An 18798-nucleotide genomic window follows, 5' to 3' on the forward strand; every position below is an offset into this window, starting at 1 on the left:
CGTGGAAGGATAAAACAGCTTTACCAACACTAACATCTAAACAATAAGAACTTTCGTATAAATCAAATCGTCTAACAATTTTATTTCGTTTCTCTTCAACAGTGACTTTTTTCCCCCTACAACGGTTATGTTGAAAAAAAAATGGAAGAAATAAAAAAAAGAGAAAAAAGTGATTTTAAATGAAAAATTCTCTCATGAAATTTATTTTGGTAGGAATTTTTTTACTCTCTGAAATGATGCCACAATCGCCAATTTTAGTACAAAATTAAAGTTTGGGATTTGGAAAAATGTAAAAATGAACGAGAATTTAAAAAAAAAAACAGTTATGAAATAATGTTAGGTTGGCTCATTGAAATTCCAAAAAACATATCGTACCTAACTCGATACATGTTTTCATCAATTTTTATGAAATTGTGAACTTATTACTCCGAAAAAACGACTACGTGGTTCGTATTATTTTCTCAAGTCGGGCTCGTTTTCTAAATTCGAGGCTAGTTTTTTATACAACATCAAATCATGATTTTTCAACTTGAAAGGGCAAGAGTGTCAAATAATCTTTTTGCCGAAGTTTCATCAGTGAGCATAATTCTAATTAATTAGGGAGGCGTATGTACCAACTTCTTGAACATTTACAAACACCGAAGTGTTTCAAATAATTCCCCAGCGTGAAAAAAGGTTTCGTACGAGTAAGGTGTATAGACTGGTAGGTAGTAGATTTTAAATGAAGAAAAACAAAACGTAGGATCTTGAAATGTTACAGATTCATGTAGATCAAAATTTCGCCAAGTTTTTTGACTAATGAAATACATACAAAATAAATGAATGGGCAGAACATAAATGAAGCAGAAAACTCTGAGAGCGGAATCACGAATAGTCCGCAATTGGTAAAATTTTTCAACATCAATTTGTAGAATTACCCTCTAGTTTTTAGCCCGTAGGTATGTACATCACTATACATACTCGTATAACATGGAGTGATTTTATATTGTGTTCATTGTTCATTCCTTATATTATTCGTACATATTACATAAGTAACGTAAAAGAGGGAAATTCCATCAAGTTTTTTCATCAACCCTTCAAAATTACAGTAACGAGGATTAATGTCAAAACGTAATTTTATTTATTAAGAATTTAATTCGAATCTGTATCAAAACTAGCTGGCGGTTGATTAAACATCTGTAGGCTATAATGTGTTTTCGAGAAACACAGCAGTATAAAATTAGCATAATTTTATTGACATCTGAGTAATTTCGGAACCAGGAAACATTTAAGGAGTTTGTAAATTTAAACGACGGAAGGAAAATTATAATATACGTCTCGTTCGTATAAGAAAACGTCACAAAGAAACGTAAACAATTTACCAAAAAAGGTTGCCGACCAGTTATCAATTTTTCTCGTAATTTTTTTCCTCTTTATTTTGTTTTACTGGGAGGAAAGAAGCGCGATGTTGGAAGAAGTTTATTTTATTTAGTCCAAACATCTTACGAGTAGTTTCGTAAAGTATACGAATTAAATTTTTTGACGCTACGGAAACTTTTTTCCTCGTTTGTAGCGTATAATACGAGTATAGAAGAGCAACTTTAATAACCAGAAAGATTGGCCTTGCGACTAGGCCAACGCAAGTGTCATAACGACGTCGGAAGCGAAATTATCGTAAAAAAAGATTTTACAACTTGATACCCTTTTCAGGCGATGATGCGATGTTGGCGAAGCTCGCTTAAAATTGGGCCTTTTAAGTGGAACCTTTTTTCGGCGGAAAAGACATAGACGAGGGGGAGAATTTGAATTTTCAACAAGCCCGCAGGCGACACTAAATGACGTAAATTTAACTCTCCAACGAACCACCGTTGGGGCTTTTATGCCGCTTATATACCCAACTATAAGGGTACGAAATACAAGTACGAACATAGTAATAGTATAAAGACGATGTAGGTGGTTGTTCATGTGTGAATTTTGAAAGCGATCTAACCCGATTAATCTATTATTTTGAAGGCTTCAACATCCGCAAAAGGCGTTAATTGAAATATTCTATTTTTAACACGTTAAATTATGTTTTTAGGGTGACAAAAATTCACTCACCTGTCCGATGGAATCGATCAACTTGTATTGATTGAGCTGCTGATAAGAGCCGCATTCATCGATGCTCACTCTGCGACATTCTTTGAGCGGTGATTTACGACGCGCGGTTCTGGGCGAAGAGTATGGAGAATATGGTATATTCGGGTATATGGGTCGATTAGTGGCCACGCTTGTAATATTTATCTCGACGTTTTCTCGCAGCTGTAACGCCGAGCTGAAATTAGGCAAGTCGGCGTTAGCCGACGCTGCCGACGCTGAGCCATTTTCATTATGTGTACTCGGCGGCGGCAGTTCATCTTGTTTGTCGCATTTCCTTCTATCTTTGCGCTTTTCGCCCGTACATTCCGAGTCGTCTGTTTCCGTTGATGTTGTAATTATCGGCAGCTGTTCTTTCCCTGCTTTCAACCTGCAAAGCGAAATATGACACTCGTTAAATTGATGCTATGCTTATAAACCTACGTACACGTTTAAAGTTATTATAGTTTTACGTTACGTGCACCTATAAAGACCATAAAACCCTGCATATACGAGAAACAGGATAGGTGAGTTTGATCCGAACTCCGAAGCGCGATTCAGAGCGGTGGCGCTCATAGGTTCGAAGAAATACTATTGCAGAACTTGATAAGAGCGCCAGATTTTTTTTTCAAAAAGGTGCCGATGAATTCTTGACATTACCCTTGTCAGAGTTTTGAAAAATTTTTCAAAGAATATCATGTTGAACATGAAAATTCCAATATTTAAAGTACCTATCTATACATTGGTATCTACGTCTGATTTTACAATGCGTAATTTACATACTTTTGCTGAAAAAAAAAATTTTCCAAAAAATTGCGTCGGGGTTTTGAGACCTTTGGAAAAAATCATGATGAATTTTTTGGATGTGTTTCAGTCAAATCTATACACTATATACAGGTACAGAAATGGACAATAAAATTATGAAAATCCGGGCTCATTTGTACTATGAAGGCTACGAAGGTACAAAATAACCTATCTGTATACTGAATAGCTATTGAACTAATTTACCCTCTCCTTTCCCTTTTCTCAGTCAAGGAACAACGGACACAAATAGATAAATGAATTTTCATATTTCAGGCGATCCAAATTTTTTAGAAAAATCATCATACAACTTTTTGAAATTCGTACTTTTATGAACGGTTTAAATTTTTAAAAAATGAATGTGAGAATCCGTCTAAACTTTACAAGCTTCGGCTGGGAAAATAATACATCGCGAACAGCGACGCCACAATGAACAAAAAAATGAAATAGAAAATTAGTTTCATCCCGTATGAACAAATGGACTTCATGGTCACTTTCTCAGCCTTGAATTGTCTGTAGCAAATTGCGATTGTGGGAGAGCAAGTGAAGGTGGTTAAATTTTTCTTGTCGGGAAGCAGGAAGAGTTTATGAGAAAGAATTCCTACCTATTGTCCAAGAAAATGTTTGAAGTTGAAGCTTGAAGCATTTAAATGCGAAGATAGTGCCGGGCAGGCCCGTAGCCAGAATTTTTTTCAGTCAGGGCAGATGGAATTGTAACCAGGGCATGATAATTTACCAAAATTTATGAGTTTAAGGGGGGGTTGTTGCAAATTTCGTAGTTGTTTAATAATTCAAGCAGTCAGAGCTCTTGGAATTCAGTATTTTGAGAGGCATAAAAATGATGGCATTTGAATGATAATTTTTTTTTTTAGAAAAAATGAAAAAGAAAAGCAAATAGGCCCGAGCGAAGCGAGGGCAAAAGCTCTCGAAAATCAGTATTTTGAGAGGTATAAAACAACGTTTTTTGTGTGATGAGTTACTCATAAAAATTTCATTATTTTGCTTCAAAATTTTAAAATTGAAATGGTGATTTTTTTGGAAAATTTAAAATCCAAAGAAGAAAAGCAAACGGACTCTAGCGAAGCGAGGGCGAATCCCGAAAATTAGTATTATGAAGGGTATGAAAACAATGTTTTCTTGTATGATATTATGTATATTGTATACACATGAAGAAGTTTATTATTTTTGTTTAAAAATTTTTAAAAATCCGAATGATTATTTAAAAAAAATTCAAACTTGAAAAAGAAAAGTGAACAATCCTAAATGAAGCGAGGCCAACAGCTTTCAAAAATTCAATCATGTTTTGAGAAGTGAAAATAAAAAGTTTCTTTATGGAGAGAGGAGTTTATTTTTCTGATTCAAACTTTGAACATTTCTTGAATTTGAACAAAATACCCAAGTTTTCTATGCGAGAAAAGAAGATGCAAATAGCACGAGCGAAGCTAGGGCAAAAACTCTCAAAATGTGTAATTCAAAATCTAAAAAAGTCGACAAATGAGCTCTTTTCTACAAAATTTGTTCATAATTCCGGAAAAATAGGAAAAATTTGAAAATTTGAAAAAAGTAGGACTTTTGGATAAAATTGTTGAAAAATAGGACTTTAGTAGGACTATAAGAACTTTTGAGAAAAATTAGGACTTCAGTAGGACCAGCAGGACCTGTTAGACACCTTGAATAAGATATGCAATTATTTTGAATTCAAAATTGCAAAAAATGGAAAAATGATTTCAAAATAAAATTTGTTTGAAAGAGGAGAAATTTGCGGATTCGTCCAGCCAGGGCAAAGCGTTTTGCCAGCCAGGGCGGCGCCCTGGCTGCCCTTATGCTGGCTACGGGCCTGGTGCCGGGGATTTAATTTCTTTACAAAATATTCCCGAAAAACTAAAAGAGTGGCAAAGAAGTACAATAGATATTTCGACAAAGATAAAAGTACATAAATTCATTGATAATAATATTTATATACCCTACCCCAGAGCAAATTCACTAATCAAAAACCCCCTTAAGACATTTGCAATTTTTCTGCTGTGCACTCAACTAAATAGATCGTAAAATGCAGCGACAACACTCCCAAGTCGAAAATTTCTCTATTCTCTACCGAATTCTATGCTGGTATTTTCTTTTTTCACGCTCATTTGTTGCGAATTACTCCCACGAATGTGGCGGACATTATACGAGAATATATGTGTATCAATATCACAGAGTATAATCTGGGACATGGAAAACTCTGGCAATAAACCTTGAAACTCCATTTAACCAATAGTTGGAGTAATAACACAGCAACCGTTGAGAAATCCAACACGCGTAATGTGAAAAAGATAACAGTTTTACAACTGTCGCGTATCTACTCGTATATGTGTGTTTTCTTTTTCTAGGCACTCGTATTGCTGATGGAACCAGCTTTTGAGAAACTCCCAGGACAATATTTTTTCCGTATGGGCTTTGATGCGTTGAAGACGTGTAAATGGGACCTATTTTTCTCGAGAGTAAAGCGTGTTCACGAGTCATTAATAACATTTTTTTCCCCATTTATTTATACATATAAAGCAAATTTCGTTAAAAACTTCTACGAGTTCATTTTCTTAAAAAATTAAAACGTTAGGGGAAAACAGGCTGGTAATATTATGTCGCGTCAAAATGCTGAAAGACAAACTTCTGCATTTTTTTTTCGATCATCGCGATATTGCCGGAATATTGCTCTCGTAAGTTTTCTTTCATCGGGTCGTCGCGTAAAACTTGGCGAGATTTCAGGTTTTACTTACTTACCCTTCGACCCTTCACGCGAAGCGAGTTAAAAAAATTTTCCACGTTATTGTTTTTCCTTTCCGTATACAACGTCGTGTGGATTTGTCGAGACGACGTTAAAAATTTTCATTATTTTCACCTCGTTACCGTTTTGCGAGAATTCAATGTAAGTAAAAAGAACGCGAATTTTAAACGAGCGAAATAAATTTAGGGATTTAGGGAAACAGTGAAAATCATCGTGATATCACTTGGATGTGTTTTAAAACTGGAGTCAATCCAAAAAGGAAAAAAATGAAAAATTCTTCGACATTGATTTTTTAATTTTGGAAATGTATTACTTCCATTTCCATCAATAATGAATTAAAAATAACCTTTGAATTTGACGCACTATTTTGATAGGTTTTCACGGGCATCGGCACTGAGTTCAAAATACACTGGCTTACTTTTTGGGTACCACCCTTCAGAGCCCGTGGTGCGATCGATTTCCACTAATTTGAGGTTGCTTACTTCCTTTTCGAATATATTTACACATCTATTCAACCCCTCACAAATTCTGTTGAAAATTATAACTCATGTACTTACTTACACCCTTCTCCCAACGCTGTTACCCTTTACGCCAATCTTTCGGTCACGTATAATGAAAGTTGAAACCATTGTAAAGTGTAAACAATACTTTTATTCGGTTATTGTTAACGTTTCTATTAAATTTTTTACTTTGCTGCCCAGTACAAGGAAAACAACTACAAATAGTTCAATAATACGAGTGGAACAGCGGTGGTTTCTCTGTGAGAATTATGTCATTTCAACTCAACTTAACCAACAAAGTAATCGAGCGTACACGATCGAGTGAAAAATGACCAAGAAAATTTATACTCGTAAGTAGCTCTTATATTATAGGTATTTAAACTTTTTTTCTCGCTAAAGAGAAATTCAAAAAGTATTTTTAACCACGGAAATCGAATTTTAAATGAACTCAATTCAATGGAGCACCTATATATACTGTACGAGTATTTCTTTTCAAATGATGCATTTACTTGTTCCCATATTCATAAATTAATGACTATAAATTGTCAACTTGTCCCAATTGAGGGCGAGGCATTATACGTAAAGATGGAATTCTTTTTGGAACAATATAATATCTACGGATCAAAAAATACTAGAAATCGCCTTTTCAAAATTTTTTTTTTCTAAAATTTTCTGTGTTTTTTTTTCTTTTAAACATTAAAAAAATGTTCATATCCTTTTTTCCGTATAGAAACTATGTAAGGTAGGTACACAATTTATTTCAAATCTTCACCAATTCACCCTCCTCAAACGGCGTGTCTTGCAACGTATAATTTCGCATACATCAGCGCACATTTTCATTACGAGTACATTTTTTCAAAATTGTAGCCGCATTATTTTTTTTTTTCAAGAAAAACTTTCAAAAAACTCATCACATTACGTATTGAAGCATCCCATGACTTGAGGTCAGAGTGCGAAGAGCGGAGCAGGAAAAGAAATAAGGATAGCTACATATAAAAAATCCAGGGCTGCGTCCGTCGCCTTGATAATGTACGCGTCTTTTGGAAAAAACGCAAACTCGACTTGATTTTCTGTTTCGTTTTATAAACATTTTCTGACTGATAAAGAGATATGAGTTGGAGTTGGACTCGGACATTTTCACACAATCGAAATTCGTATTTTTTCAAAGTGAAAAAAAAAATAAACTAAAAATTTACAGCGATAGAATTCGAAAAGACTAAAAACGAACGTCAGTTGAGAATTCCGTTAACTGTTTACTGATTTTCTTTACTTTGAGAGGAATAGTAAGAGATGTTGACTTTTTGAACTTTTTAGAGATTGGAGTGAATTCCAGTAACAAAGTAAATTTCATACGACGATGTGTGAATTCGAATCGAATAACTTGTAAATGAAGAAGACTTAAAAGTTGTGATGAAAGTTTTAAGTTTCTACAGTTTTTTTTCTCCTTTGCTCGTACGTAGGTAGGCTAAATGAACTACATGTCTGTGTGGATGGAGATTGGTGATGTTCACACATTCACTTTATGATACTTGATAAAATATCTATTTTTTTCTTATTTTACGAGATTTTTTTTTAATATTAAAATTTTATTGTGCTTTTTAGGTATTCGTCATCATCATATTTAATCTTTATGAATCAAAAAATAATTCTGAAAAATCCATATTTTCCCTCATAAATTCAATCATGATTAGATATGAATTGACATCATTTTACGAGTAGGTGCTAATCATTACGGGAAAAGACCGAACATTGTTTTGCAAGAAAAAATGTAAAAATTTCACGAAACGTCTGAATAATTCAAATATGCGACTAACCCAATGTGTTCAAAAATATGAAAGGTGTCCGGAAACAGAGCAGCCGAACTGGAAATTTCAAACGACTGAATGTCATTAAAAGAACTGCACATTTTAAAAATTTATGAACAAACTTCTTTAAAATTTGATCGATATAAGAATATGAATACATACCTAATGAATTTCAAACCCCCGGGGGGGGGGGAATACATTCCGAAGTGAGAAAAATTTGATTGAATCAGAATGCATTTTTGCTTAATTTGCTAATTAGGTAAGTACCTATTGTTGGAACGACAAAGTGATTTTGATAAAAATATACGTACTAGGTTACAAATTTTTTTAAATGTAGGCATGGTTCATTTAAAAAAATCTAAAAATTCATTCAGTCATTAAATATGGAAAATTTGCAATTTTTTGACATTTTTCAAATTGAAATTTTTTTAAAAAATCTATGCATGGCCCCTTCAATTTACAAGTTTGGCAAAAATTTATACGATCTTCAATTTATTTTTTTGTTTACTTAGTTACTGTCCACCTCTATGATCAAAAATTTATTTCTACTTCTTTTTCTGCAGAAGGCAGTTGTGCTTTCAATTTTCAAAATAGACAACATGCGCATCTGCAGTTTTTCAGTTCGGACACACTGTATAAAAATATGTCCTGTTAAATCACAAAAATTAATCTGAAAAAATTACGTAGATATTTTCATGACACACTCGTATCTACGTATTTTTTGATTATGTACTTATCATATCTGATTAAATATATAATTTCATACAGATTTGCAATTACTCAATTAGTAATACATAAGTATATTCGTTGTAGTAAATGGTGTGTATTCAGTAGGTAATATGCAAGTATGTATGTACAATGTAGGGTCTATAGAAAACGTACATAAATCGTGTCGGTTTTCATTTCATTTCCTTTGCCCAAGCCAACATTTTGGGTCTTTTGTGACCACATACATGGCAGGTAGGGTACCTTATATGCGACATTTAATATCTACACAATCGACATAGTAGCATTAATAAGTGATACACAAAATTCCAAGCATAATGCGGGTCTTCATAACACGCCAGAGTTTTCCAAGCACATAAATCCAATTAACCTTTGCTCTCTCCAAAATATTTTACAAAGATTTGTTCTTTGTAATTTGTGTCATAGTATGTTACATATTTACCTACTCTGGATCAGATTATGTAGTAGGTATACATGCAAAAAAAAACTACGAGTTTATATGAAAACGAATAGGTACCATAACAGGAATTTTTTGATGGCTGAAAATTTTTTACGAGAAAAATGAAAGCACAATTACAAAAAAGAGAAGGAATTTCTATGTCACAAGCCTCATAACGTAGGCAACGTTTATAATAAATGACATTGTGGGCAATCCCTTGAGACTAATTTCGGTTTCAGGGTTTTAATGCGGTGTTCTTGAATGCTTTTAATGAATGAAAAAAGGGTGGAAATTTCTATATCACGAATCGAATATTTTTTTGTACTTACAATAAGTAGATGTAAGTATGTGCAGATACGAAGATGATTTTCATATTTTTTCCCATGAATTATTGTAAAATATTCCTCATTAAGATACCTACGTAAATATCTAACATTTGAATTTTCTTTGACATGTGATACATAAGTACCTACCACCTACCTATATCGTTTACATATACCTATTAAAATGAATGAGAAATACTTATGCCAAATGAAGGCATGATTTTAAACAAACGTGATGGGTAAAATAGTATCTAAAAATAATTGGGATAATTTTCGAATTTACGATATTTCATCCGAATAATAATTCCTTGGACACATTTTCTAGTGGAGTATTTTTTTTGTTGTTGTTAAATACCGGCTAATAAATTATGCTCGTTAAGAAATAGTAAAAAAATTACACGTTAATCTAATGGTAATGATTTTCATGATAAAAATTTTTACTCACGGTATGTTAACTTTTATAAAGCGAGAAGCAATAATTCCCGTTGTTGTGAATTATTCAAAACATAACAAAAATTACTATACGGTATAAAAATAATAATAACGAAATTGACAAGGATATTTTGAACGTAAAACTACATTTTACCCAGCGATGCTTTCAAACAAGACTGAAAACTGAAAAGGGAAGTGTCGTCAAAGCTATTAAAGTTCCTTGTACCGTAACAGTGTTGCCAGCGTTGAACGTGATAAAATGTACGCTACGGAGTTGTGATAGTTCATTAAAGCTTTTAAAACTACATACTCGTATACTTACCTACAGATTAATAAAACTAACTTAAGTCGCGAAAATAAAGATGTAATCGATGTTTTAGAAATTTTAGCAAATTAGAGCCATTAATGAATAATTATATTCATAGCAACCGAAACAATTCCGTGTTGATGTTTTGAGTTGCGAAGGGAAATATAAAATTACGAAAACGTGAAAAGAAAGTTTAGGGTGATTCAATATAATATTGTGAGCTTTACGTGGATCTCTTTCTATAAGCGTAGCTATTGAATAAAAGTCACTTTGGTGCTGGAGTCAGTTTCAAATGAGTTATTAAATTTTTAGAAATGAAAATTTCGAGAAAAAAAGGCTACGAAAAATGTTATAGATTTTTTGCAGGTTTTTGAGGGATTCTGAGTATTGTCTGTCTCGTTGAAAATAAATCGCAAGAATTTTTTCTCAATGTACTTTTCCCCCATATTTCTACTGTCGAGAAAAATACCTTTAATGCAAAAAATTACGTAGGTAAGTAATTTTTATTATGAAAAATGCTTGGAAAGATTGTTCGCGTCGAGAAACATTTTCCTCTCGAAAGTTCTGCATTACACATTACGATATAATACCAGACTTGAAGCGAAATTTTGTCCTCTGAGGAATGCATTGCACAATCACTCAAAATATAACCGAAAGTACATAGATTTAATTCGGCCTGGGAATTTGTAGAAAATATGGAAGTCGAGAAATATACCTACCTAACAAATTGTTACGGATACTTCCGAAAAAGAATTGCAAAATGTACGTTCTACTGTTCAAGACAGACTACCGTTTGGTAATGAAATTTTTAGAAATGGATTGGTAGATAGTACGTTTAAATTACACAATAGTTTTTCAATTTCGGTGCCTAGAATTGAAGCAATCATCGGCGTAGATTTCTTCAACGTGATGAAAAATTATTACTAGAGATTAGTTTTTGTATTGGATTAATTTTTATACCTACGATATGTTGTAGGTATCGCTATCACCTTTTGAAAACATATTGCCCTAGATTGATACGAGTGTACGTGATTCACCAGCAGACGAAAACAAAACTTTTTCTCATGATTTTCTTTTTTTATCTTTTATTTCTTCATGGTCACCAGACCAGGGTTCTTTTTAAATTTACCAAAGAATACATTTCTTCAAGTAATTTTCAGTTTACATTTTGTCTTTCACTTATTTTATTTTTTTCAAGTTTATCATTTTCTCTCAAAATCTGCGAAATGTTCACATTTTCACCCACTGGTGTAGCCTTCTGAATTTCATTTACGTGCATAAGCTTTAGACTGAGCTGATAAGCCTTATTTGTGGTCCAAACTCAAAAAGAAAAAAAAACCGTCGATATATTGTTTGCTTATCTTGAGATTTGAAGAAGAAAATTTAAACACCCTTGGATTTTTTTACTACAAGTGAACAATTTATAAAGTTTCAACGTGTTAAAAAAGATTACAAGCCATCTTACAACTTTCTGTACTCAACATTGGTAAGAAATCGTATTTTGAAAAAACTCAAAACTCATATAATAAGTATGTGCACATTGTACACTTCTATATTTCCTCACTTCTTGAGATTGTAACTATAGCTGTTCTCTAATAGATTTTATTTAAATAACAAAAATTTATCAAGTTCATCTTTTTTCATTTAAATAGGTAAATAAAATAAAATTTTATTAATTTTTCTCACGATAAATAGATATTTGAGGTTATATTTACCCCTTTGCTTCATATTTTTAATACAGGGAAATGCTGATGAACCATAACAATCATCTACGTAGGTATCTTTAAAAATCGCAGAAGAAATGTTATTTTCACTTCTGCAGAGGAGAGGTTCCCCAAACATGCCTACACAAAACTCACACCTATTTTATCTCATTGAAAAAGATCGGTAACATGATTTCATTTTTTTTTTAAATCACCGAACGTCAAAATGAAATAGGTAGGTACTAGGTAGCCTAAATAAATAAGTACCAAACAAAAAAAATTTAAAAAAAAAAACGAAAAATTCCAAACAAAAATCGTCTTTAAATTTGAAAAAGTGACTCGAGCCCGGTTTACGGAACCGTAATCATTTATCAATGTGACGCGGTGAGCGATACCATACCATATGTCGGAAAACTTTTTTTTGAGATAATCGCGTTTTCATGGAAAAAGTCAGAAAATATCAAAAAAAATTTTTTTGTCGATTCATATACTATGAAGCCTATACTTTGGAATGGGTGTACCCACCGATCTCAAACACGTCGTTTTAGTGGTGAAAAACCGGTTTTACAAAAGTGCTTTTCATAAAAAAATGTAAAAAAAAAAAAAAAAAAAATATTATGATGTAAAACCATTAAAAGATGAAGAAAATCAAAAAAAAAAAAAAAAAAAAAATTTAAAAATGTTACAAAAATAACCCAAACTTTCAAACACGTTTTTCTCAGAATTTTGGTTTTTGAATTTCAAAAAATACGCAACTTTGAAATTTTGAAAATTTGTCAGATTTTAATATTTTGAAAATCTGTTTGCACCATTGAAAAGAGGAAGAAAAACACTACCAGAAACCACAATAAAACGAAAAAAATTTTTGCCGACATATGGTATGGTATCGCTCACCGCGTCACATTTATCAATATTAAATTACTTACACCTTTTAACGAGATTTCAATAAAATTGATGTATTGGTATACTCGAGACACATGAGCCATCACATTACAGGATATTCAGCGCTTTAATATCAAGATATACGGTACACGTCGACGAAATGTGGTCATTAATTGGTGTTTAAATTTTAACAAAGCCGTTTAATAGCGTGACATGTACGCTTTCAGGCGTTTATTATCAAACAAGCGTGATCTAGGAAAGTGATTTCAACGTTGGCGAGCTTAATGCGCTTCAATTTACCTATCTATTGTCCCTCATTCAGGTTATAAAAATACTTACTTTTCCATACACTTGCGAAGAAGAAAGACGATACAGTCGACACATAAAGGCTAATTTATAAAGAAAAAGATGTTTCCATCAAAAGAAAGTTACACCATTGAGCATCAAAAAAAAAAAAAAAAATGCCAAATCGAATTTTAGTATACTGTGAATACCAACCTACAGATCCAGGTACACTTTCCTTTAAAAGAACATTTGTGAAACTTAATCAAAAGGAAAATGTTTCGTAAACTGACTATAACTGTTATAAATTTCAATTCCTTAACCAGGTCGAAATTACTTTTTTTTTTTGTTTGAAAATGATGTAGGTACTTGATGGTTGAATTCTTGCGGCGAAGTTTATTCAATTTTTGTCTGTAGGTATGTCTATTTTTTTGAAGCATCCGCATGGAATATTTTTTATACTTACTTAGTTACTCCGTTATTATGAAACATACAATGTTACGTATGTTCCGCCTTCATAAAATATACACGAAAAGTTCTCTCTTGTCAGTTTACCTACACTAAACAATAATGAAAAACACAAATCTACTTTGAAGATGGAAGATGGTACAAAATTTCAATAATTTTTCTTACATTTTTCACAATCGAGTTTAAAGTTTTAATTTAAATTCGAAAAATATTTACCTACGTTTTAAAATTCCAGTTTGCGTTGCATACTTTTCTGGAACTATACGAGGAAGTTTTCACGAAGATTAATTAAAATTTCATTTTTTTAAAAACATGAAAACGGGCCGTTATTTTACATGTAAATAAAAACTAAGGACTTGGACAACGTAGAACTCGTGGAAAGCTTTTCATCGTTATTACCTATCTTTGAATTTTTAAAAATCAATTAAGTAGGTATAAACAAATTTTCCAGATTTGATTTATTGATACCAATTTGATTCGAATTAAAAGTTTTTTGGCAGATCTTAACATGGTAGGTATTTACTTAATTTTTCCAATATAACTTTCTGCTTCGATCATTTCATTATTAATTCAACGACGAGAAGTAACTTCTATGATCCTTGTAGGTAAGTTACAGGAAAATAAGGGCGGATCAGTTAAAGAGGAAAAAACTTTCTACTTGCCTTTCACAGCAAACATATTAGATACCTACTCGCTGAAACCTATTTTATGTTCGAAAAATTCTTTGTGGCATAAATGTACACTTAGGGTTGTTAATGATCTCTCGAACGACCAGCCGCGTTATTCGCGAGTTTTGAAGTGGCAAAAAATTTGTCGATACTGTAGTAGAATAAATGTAAGATTTTACACTTGTATTTTTCAAGTACCTGGTAGGTACCTAACGAGGTTTCTCAATAATTCGCTATATTGCGTAGGTAATAGGTAGGCTATACAAGGGGGCTACCTACTTTCATTTCATTTCCACATAACATGGCCTCGTCGATTCCTTTGCGAGTTGTTTTAATTAATCAAATGTAGTAATTAATTTAATTTCTATCTACGTTTAACAAAAGCTAGCAACTCTTTTTCGTTAGTAGGAAAAACTGAGAAAACCCTCCCGTAAAAAGTTCATTTAATTAATGGATTTTAACGCACGGTATCTCATCGGGAAGCACCTAGACCTACTTCAACAGCTATTTCAATAGACCTACAGCTCAAAAAAAAAAAAAAAAAAAAAACTTTGATGGCTTTAAAATGGAAAAAAATTGTTCCATCTAGGGCTATTTTTAACCTATTGTCGATAAGCAATATTCGTACTGGTAATTAATTTGTTAAAAGATAGAAAAATTTAATCATCAAGGATACTCGAATAATGTTTTACCATACTTACATGAAATCGAATTTTCAGAAGGATGAAACAGGACCTAAGAATGTAATCATTAAAAAATGCATTACATCGCGCATTTTTTTTTCTAACAAGAGAAGCGAATAAGAAACATCTAACTTGACGACAATTTTTCCTCTGATGTACCATTAAAGATATGTTCGTGTTATAGGTACATCTCACGAATGATAATGGAAATGGGACGATGGTGAACAGCATTTTATTGCTTTGCAGAGTGATACCTACTAACTATAAAGCTATTCTAGTAACCTTTCCCAAAGGTTTGATTATATTTCATCATTGATTATCGACGTCATCGCATACCTACCTTACCTATAGGCTATAGTGATTTCCCAAAAGGAAATTTTTATTATACTGCTCTCACATAAATTATACAACTCAACGAGGAAATAATTTTTCTAAAATAAACCACACCTATAGAAGAGTCTACATTCCGTGAGAAGAAAATTGATACCTAGATTTAGGAAACAGATTTATAGATTTTTTTTCGAGCTTTACTTGACGGAGATTAATAACAAATGAAACAGAAAAACCGCTACACTGCTTCCATCTGTACAGCTTCATCAATATATCTTTGTCAGTGTTGTTGGGAAAAAAAGGAGAAAAAAAAACGGTTCAAAAGCTGTAAGTGTAAACTTCCAAAAGAGACATTGTTGTAGGTACGTTGCAAAAATAAACATAGCTTTTTAAAATCTGCGGTGAACGTAATGGCACCATCGGTTTGTTTTCATTACATGCAAAGCCAGAGGTGTACCTACCTGAAATGAAAACATCACGCGGTATTTCGAATCTCTTGTTTTAAATACTTATTCCTAGTAGGTATTGTGCTGCAAGATGAAATAATAGTAATTCGTCTAAGGTGATGGCTTGTATTAATCTGTTCAGTAGACACTTCCTGTTTGTTGTATTTACATTTTTTCTGGTTCCAGATAATTAAAATTTATTCCCTTTAGTTCTATGGGTCAAAGTTTTACTTAAAATGTACCTACCTAACTACCTACCTACCTACCTACCTACCTACCCACCTACCCGTATAAAACATATTCTACCCATCTAGTTAATGTTGCGTCTGCAACATCACCGATTATCTTAGTAAGTTGCACGATAATAGCTATCGAAACTGACCCAATAGAAAGTTTTAAAGTCAAAAACTAATATACTTAGGTAAGCGAGTTACTACGAAGAGAAAGCAAAAGTAATTTAAACTTATGTTACGACCCCCAACTTGACCATAAAAATAGAAAAATAAACATGGAAATGGGTAAAGCTACTAAATTATCATTTTAACAATACTAAGTAGGTAATACACATCAGGCTAATTTAGTGAGTTTGTATTTTGTTAGCGATCTGGTTACTGATCATGACCGATTAACGTTTTGTCTTCGTTTAAAACAATTATCTGAAATTTAGGTAGTATATGTGACCCGCTCTGACAAAACCGACCGTTTCGACAAAAAAAAGTGTCCAAAATAATGATGTTTAAAATGAGTTTTAAGGGTTGAAAGATCAGATTTTTGAGAAAAAAACATTTTTTGAAATTTTGTCGAAATGGTCGGTTTTGTCAGAGCGGGTCACATATAGCCTACTGGGTACCAATTCATAAATTCACTTGTTTTCGTATAGGTAGGTGTAGATCCTACAGGTCCCAGGTACAACATCTTCCAGACCACTGTACAGGGTGTTCCGGGAATCGTTTGCCAAAATTCAAGTAGATAGAACTCGAGGAGACGAACAAAAAACGTTATACGAAGAATCTATTCAAAAATTTCGTTAGCTAGAATTTAAAAATACGCACTCTTAATAGGAGTCATTGTATTTCACTCCACCCAACAATTGTATGAAAAATTCTTCAGCAGTTCAGCATAGGTAGGTATGCGGTTCTGGTTGTTACCGTTGTTTTTTCATTCATTTTTGGTTTCATATTTATATGAATTTTGAAGTGATCCGCGGTCACGATGAATCACGCCATGAAAAATATGATCCGGATCACGGATCATTTAAAAATGATTCGAATCTGCGGATTACAGTTTCAAATGATTCGTTGCAACCCAGTCTCAAGGTTACTTACGGGGTATATCCTATAATTTTTTTCTATTCGTAAAACGAATAATACATTGCAACCACAAATTGAACAAAAAATTCCTCGAATCAATTTAAATCTCTCAAATATAAAAGCACCAACATATTTACCTATCTGATTTTGTAAATAAACTGCACCTACCTACCTACCTACCTACCTACCTAATATTCAATCAGAATTGAGCATTTTAAACGTAACTGGAGGGTGTTTTCTTTAGCAACGGAAAGATATGGAAAATAACGGAGTAAATTTTGTTTCACAAATGAGCTTTATTTATCTCGATGAAAAGCTTTAGCTTTATAAAAAGGGTTTATTAAATAACCCTGTCAACCTACATTACGGTATTTTGCTGCGGTAAATAATGTCAATTTAATGTTTAACCAATCATGTATAAGCAGTCGATGTATTCAGTAAATAGTAGGTACCGTTTGTGTCGATATATACTTAAAAAGCTGTCGCATTTACAAATAGAAATGACTAATGATTAATTCAAACGTTTTGTAGTAATTTTTCGTCAATGTACATACACCAGTAGGTGTAGGTATAGGTATATTATTTACAAAGGTGGTGAAATAACTAAAAAAAATATGCAAATACAGGCACTTCCCCATCCTCACACATTACGATTGGAAATAAAGCGAAAGCAAATGTTCGACAAAAAGCTGAAGTATATGAAAAATGAAGAAGAAAAAAACTACTCTCGCAAACAGAGAGCTTGAAGAATACCGCGGATTTTGTAAAAATAAGAAAGATGTATGCGTCTGAATGAACACGAGGTGATAAATTAACAACAAAAGGAAAAACGTACCTACATACATAGAAGTCGTACTTTTGGGAATAAGTTGCAGACCTCGTTTCGCCCTAAAACTGAAAGAATAATAGACATCGCCGACGGCTAAAAGTGCCGCTGAATTTTTCTCAGGAATTTTTCACATCTATTTCATAATTCTGCGGTAGCCTTTGAATGGCCTTTGAATGACCTTCGAATATAGTCACAATTATACTCAGGTGAAAAATGATTTACTCGATGAATGATTTAATATTATAGGTACATAATATGTATACTCGTATGTACCTACTTACTGGGTGTACGTTCTTGGTTCGAGTAGGTATTGAGAAAATAATATTTCTTTTGCGCGATTCAATTTCGAAGAATTGAAAATTGAATCCAGAATACCTAGAGGTAAAAATCTATAAAGTCTCGTTGAATCAAGTAATGTTGATGAATAGAATATCAAGTTCATGCTTAGTTAAAAATTTTTTAACAAGTAATGAAGTGTACCTAGACCTACCTAAATTAAAACACTAGGTATTTTCGCCAAAAAAAAAAATAAATAAAAAAATATTGAACATAAAATGAATCCTGAAATTACAGAAAATGAAACAATAAGAATGAAGACTGCTTGAGATATAAAAAGAAATACGAATCCAGCGTGACGCTAATAAATTGCCTATTGCAACGCCTTCCTTTCAAGTTCATTCGCAATCTTCTCGCATATTACGATGTCTCTGCATTTATTTCAAACGTAAGTTACATGTATGATTATTACGCTTGCAGCTTACTTCCACGTTTATTTTACTTGTTTGAAAATGATTTGTTAAGAAGTGAGCTCAATCACGTTTCCTTCCAATTTCTCAGAAAAGCGTGGTTATTACAATCCAATTATTATCGTGTACCTACGTACATTCCCTTGATTGATTCATTCAATGATTCTTGGTAATTTCAACTAGTTTTAATGTTTTAAAATTAAAATATTAGAACTCAATATTTTCGCAGACGTGGCTGGTATAGTTAGGTTCAAAAT

General features: G+C 32.6%; 1 protein-coding gene across 2 annotated transcripts in view; it reads right to left on the minus strand.

Annotated features, from left to right (window-relative positions):
- The window catches only part of LOC135832324 (calcium/calmodulin-dependent protein kinase kinase 1), a 93060-nt gene that overhangs the window by 47663 nt on the left and 26599 nt on the right, over positions 1 to 18798 (minus strand). For both annotated transcript variants that reach the window (XM_065345497.1, XM_065345498.1), the window contains exon 4: positions 2080 to 2485. In XM_065345497.1, coding sequence (XP_065201569.1) covers positions 2080 to 2485 — 406 coding nt within the window. The remainder of the gene's footprint in view (positions 1 to 2079; positions 2486 to 18798) is intronic.

This window comes from Planococcus citri, chromosome 1 (assembly GCF_950023065.1).
Source record: "Planococcus citri chromosome 1, ihPlaCitr1.1, whole genome shotgun sequence".
Taxonomy (NCBI): Eukaryota; Metazoa; Arthropoda; class Insecta; order Hemiptera; family Pseudococcidae; genus Planococcus; species Planococcus citri.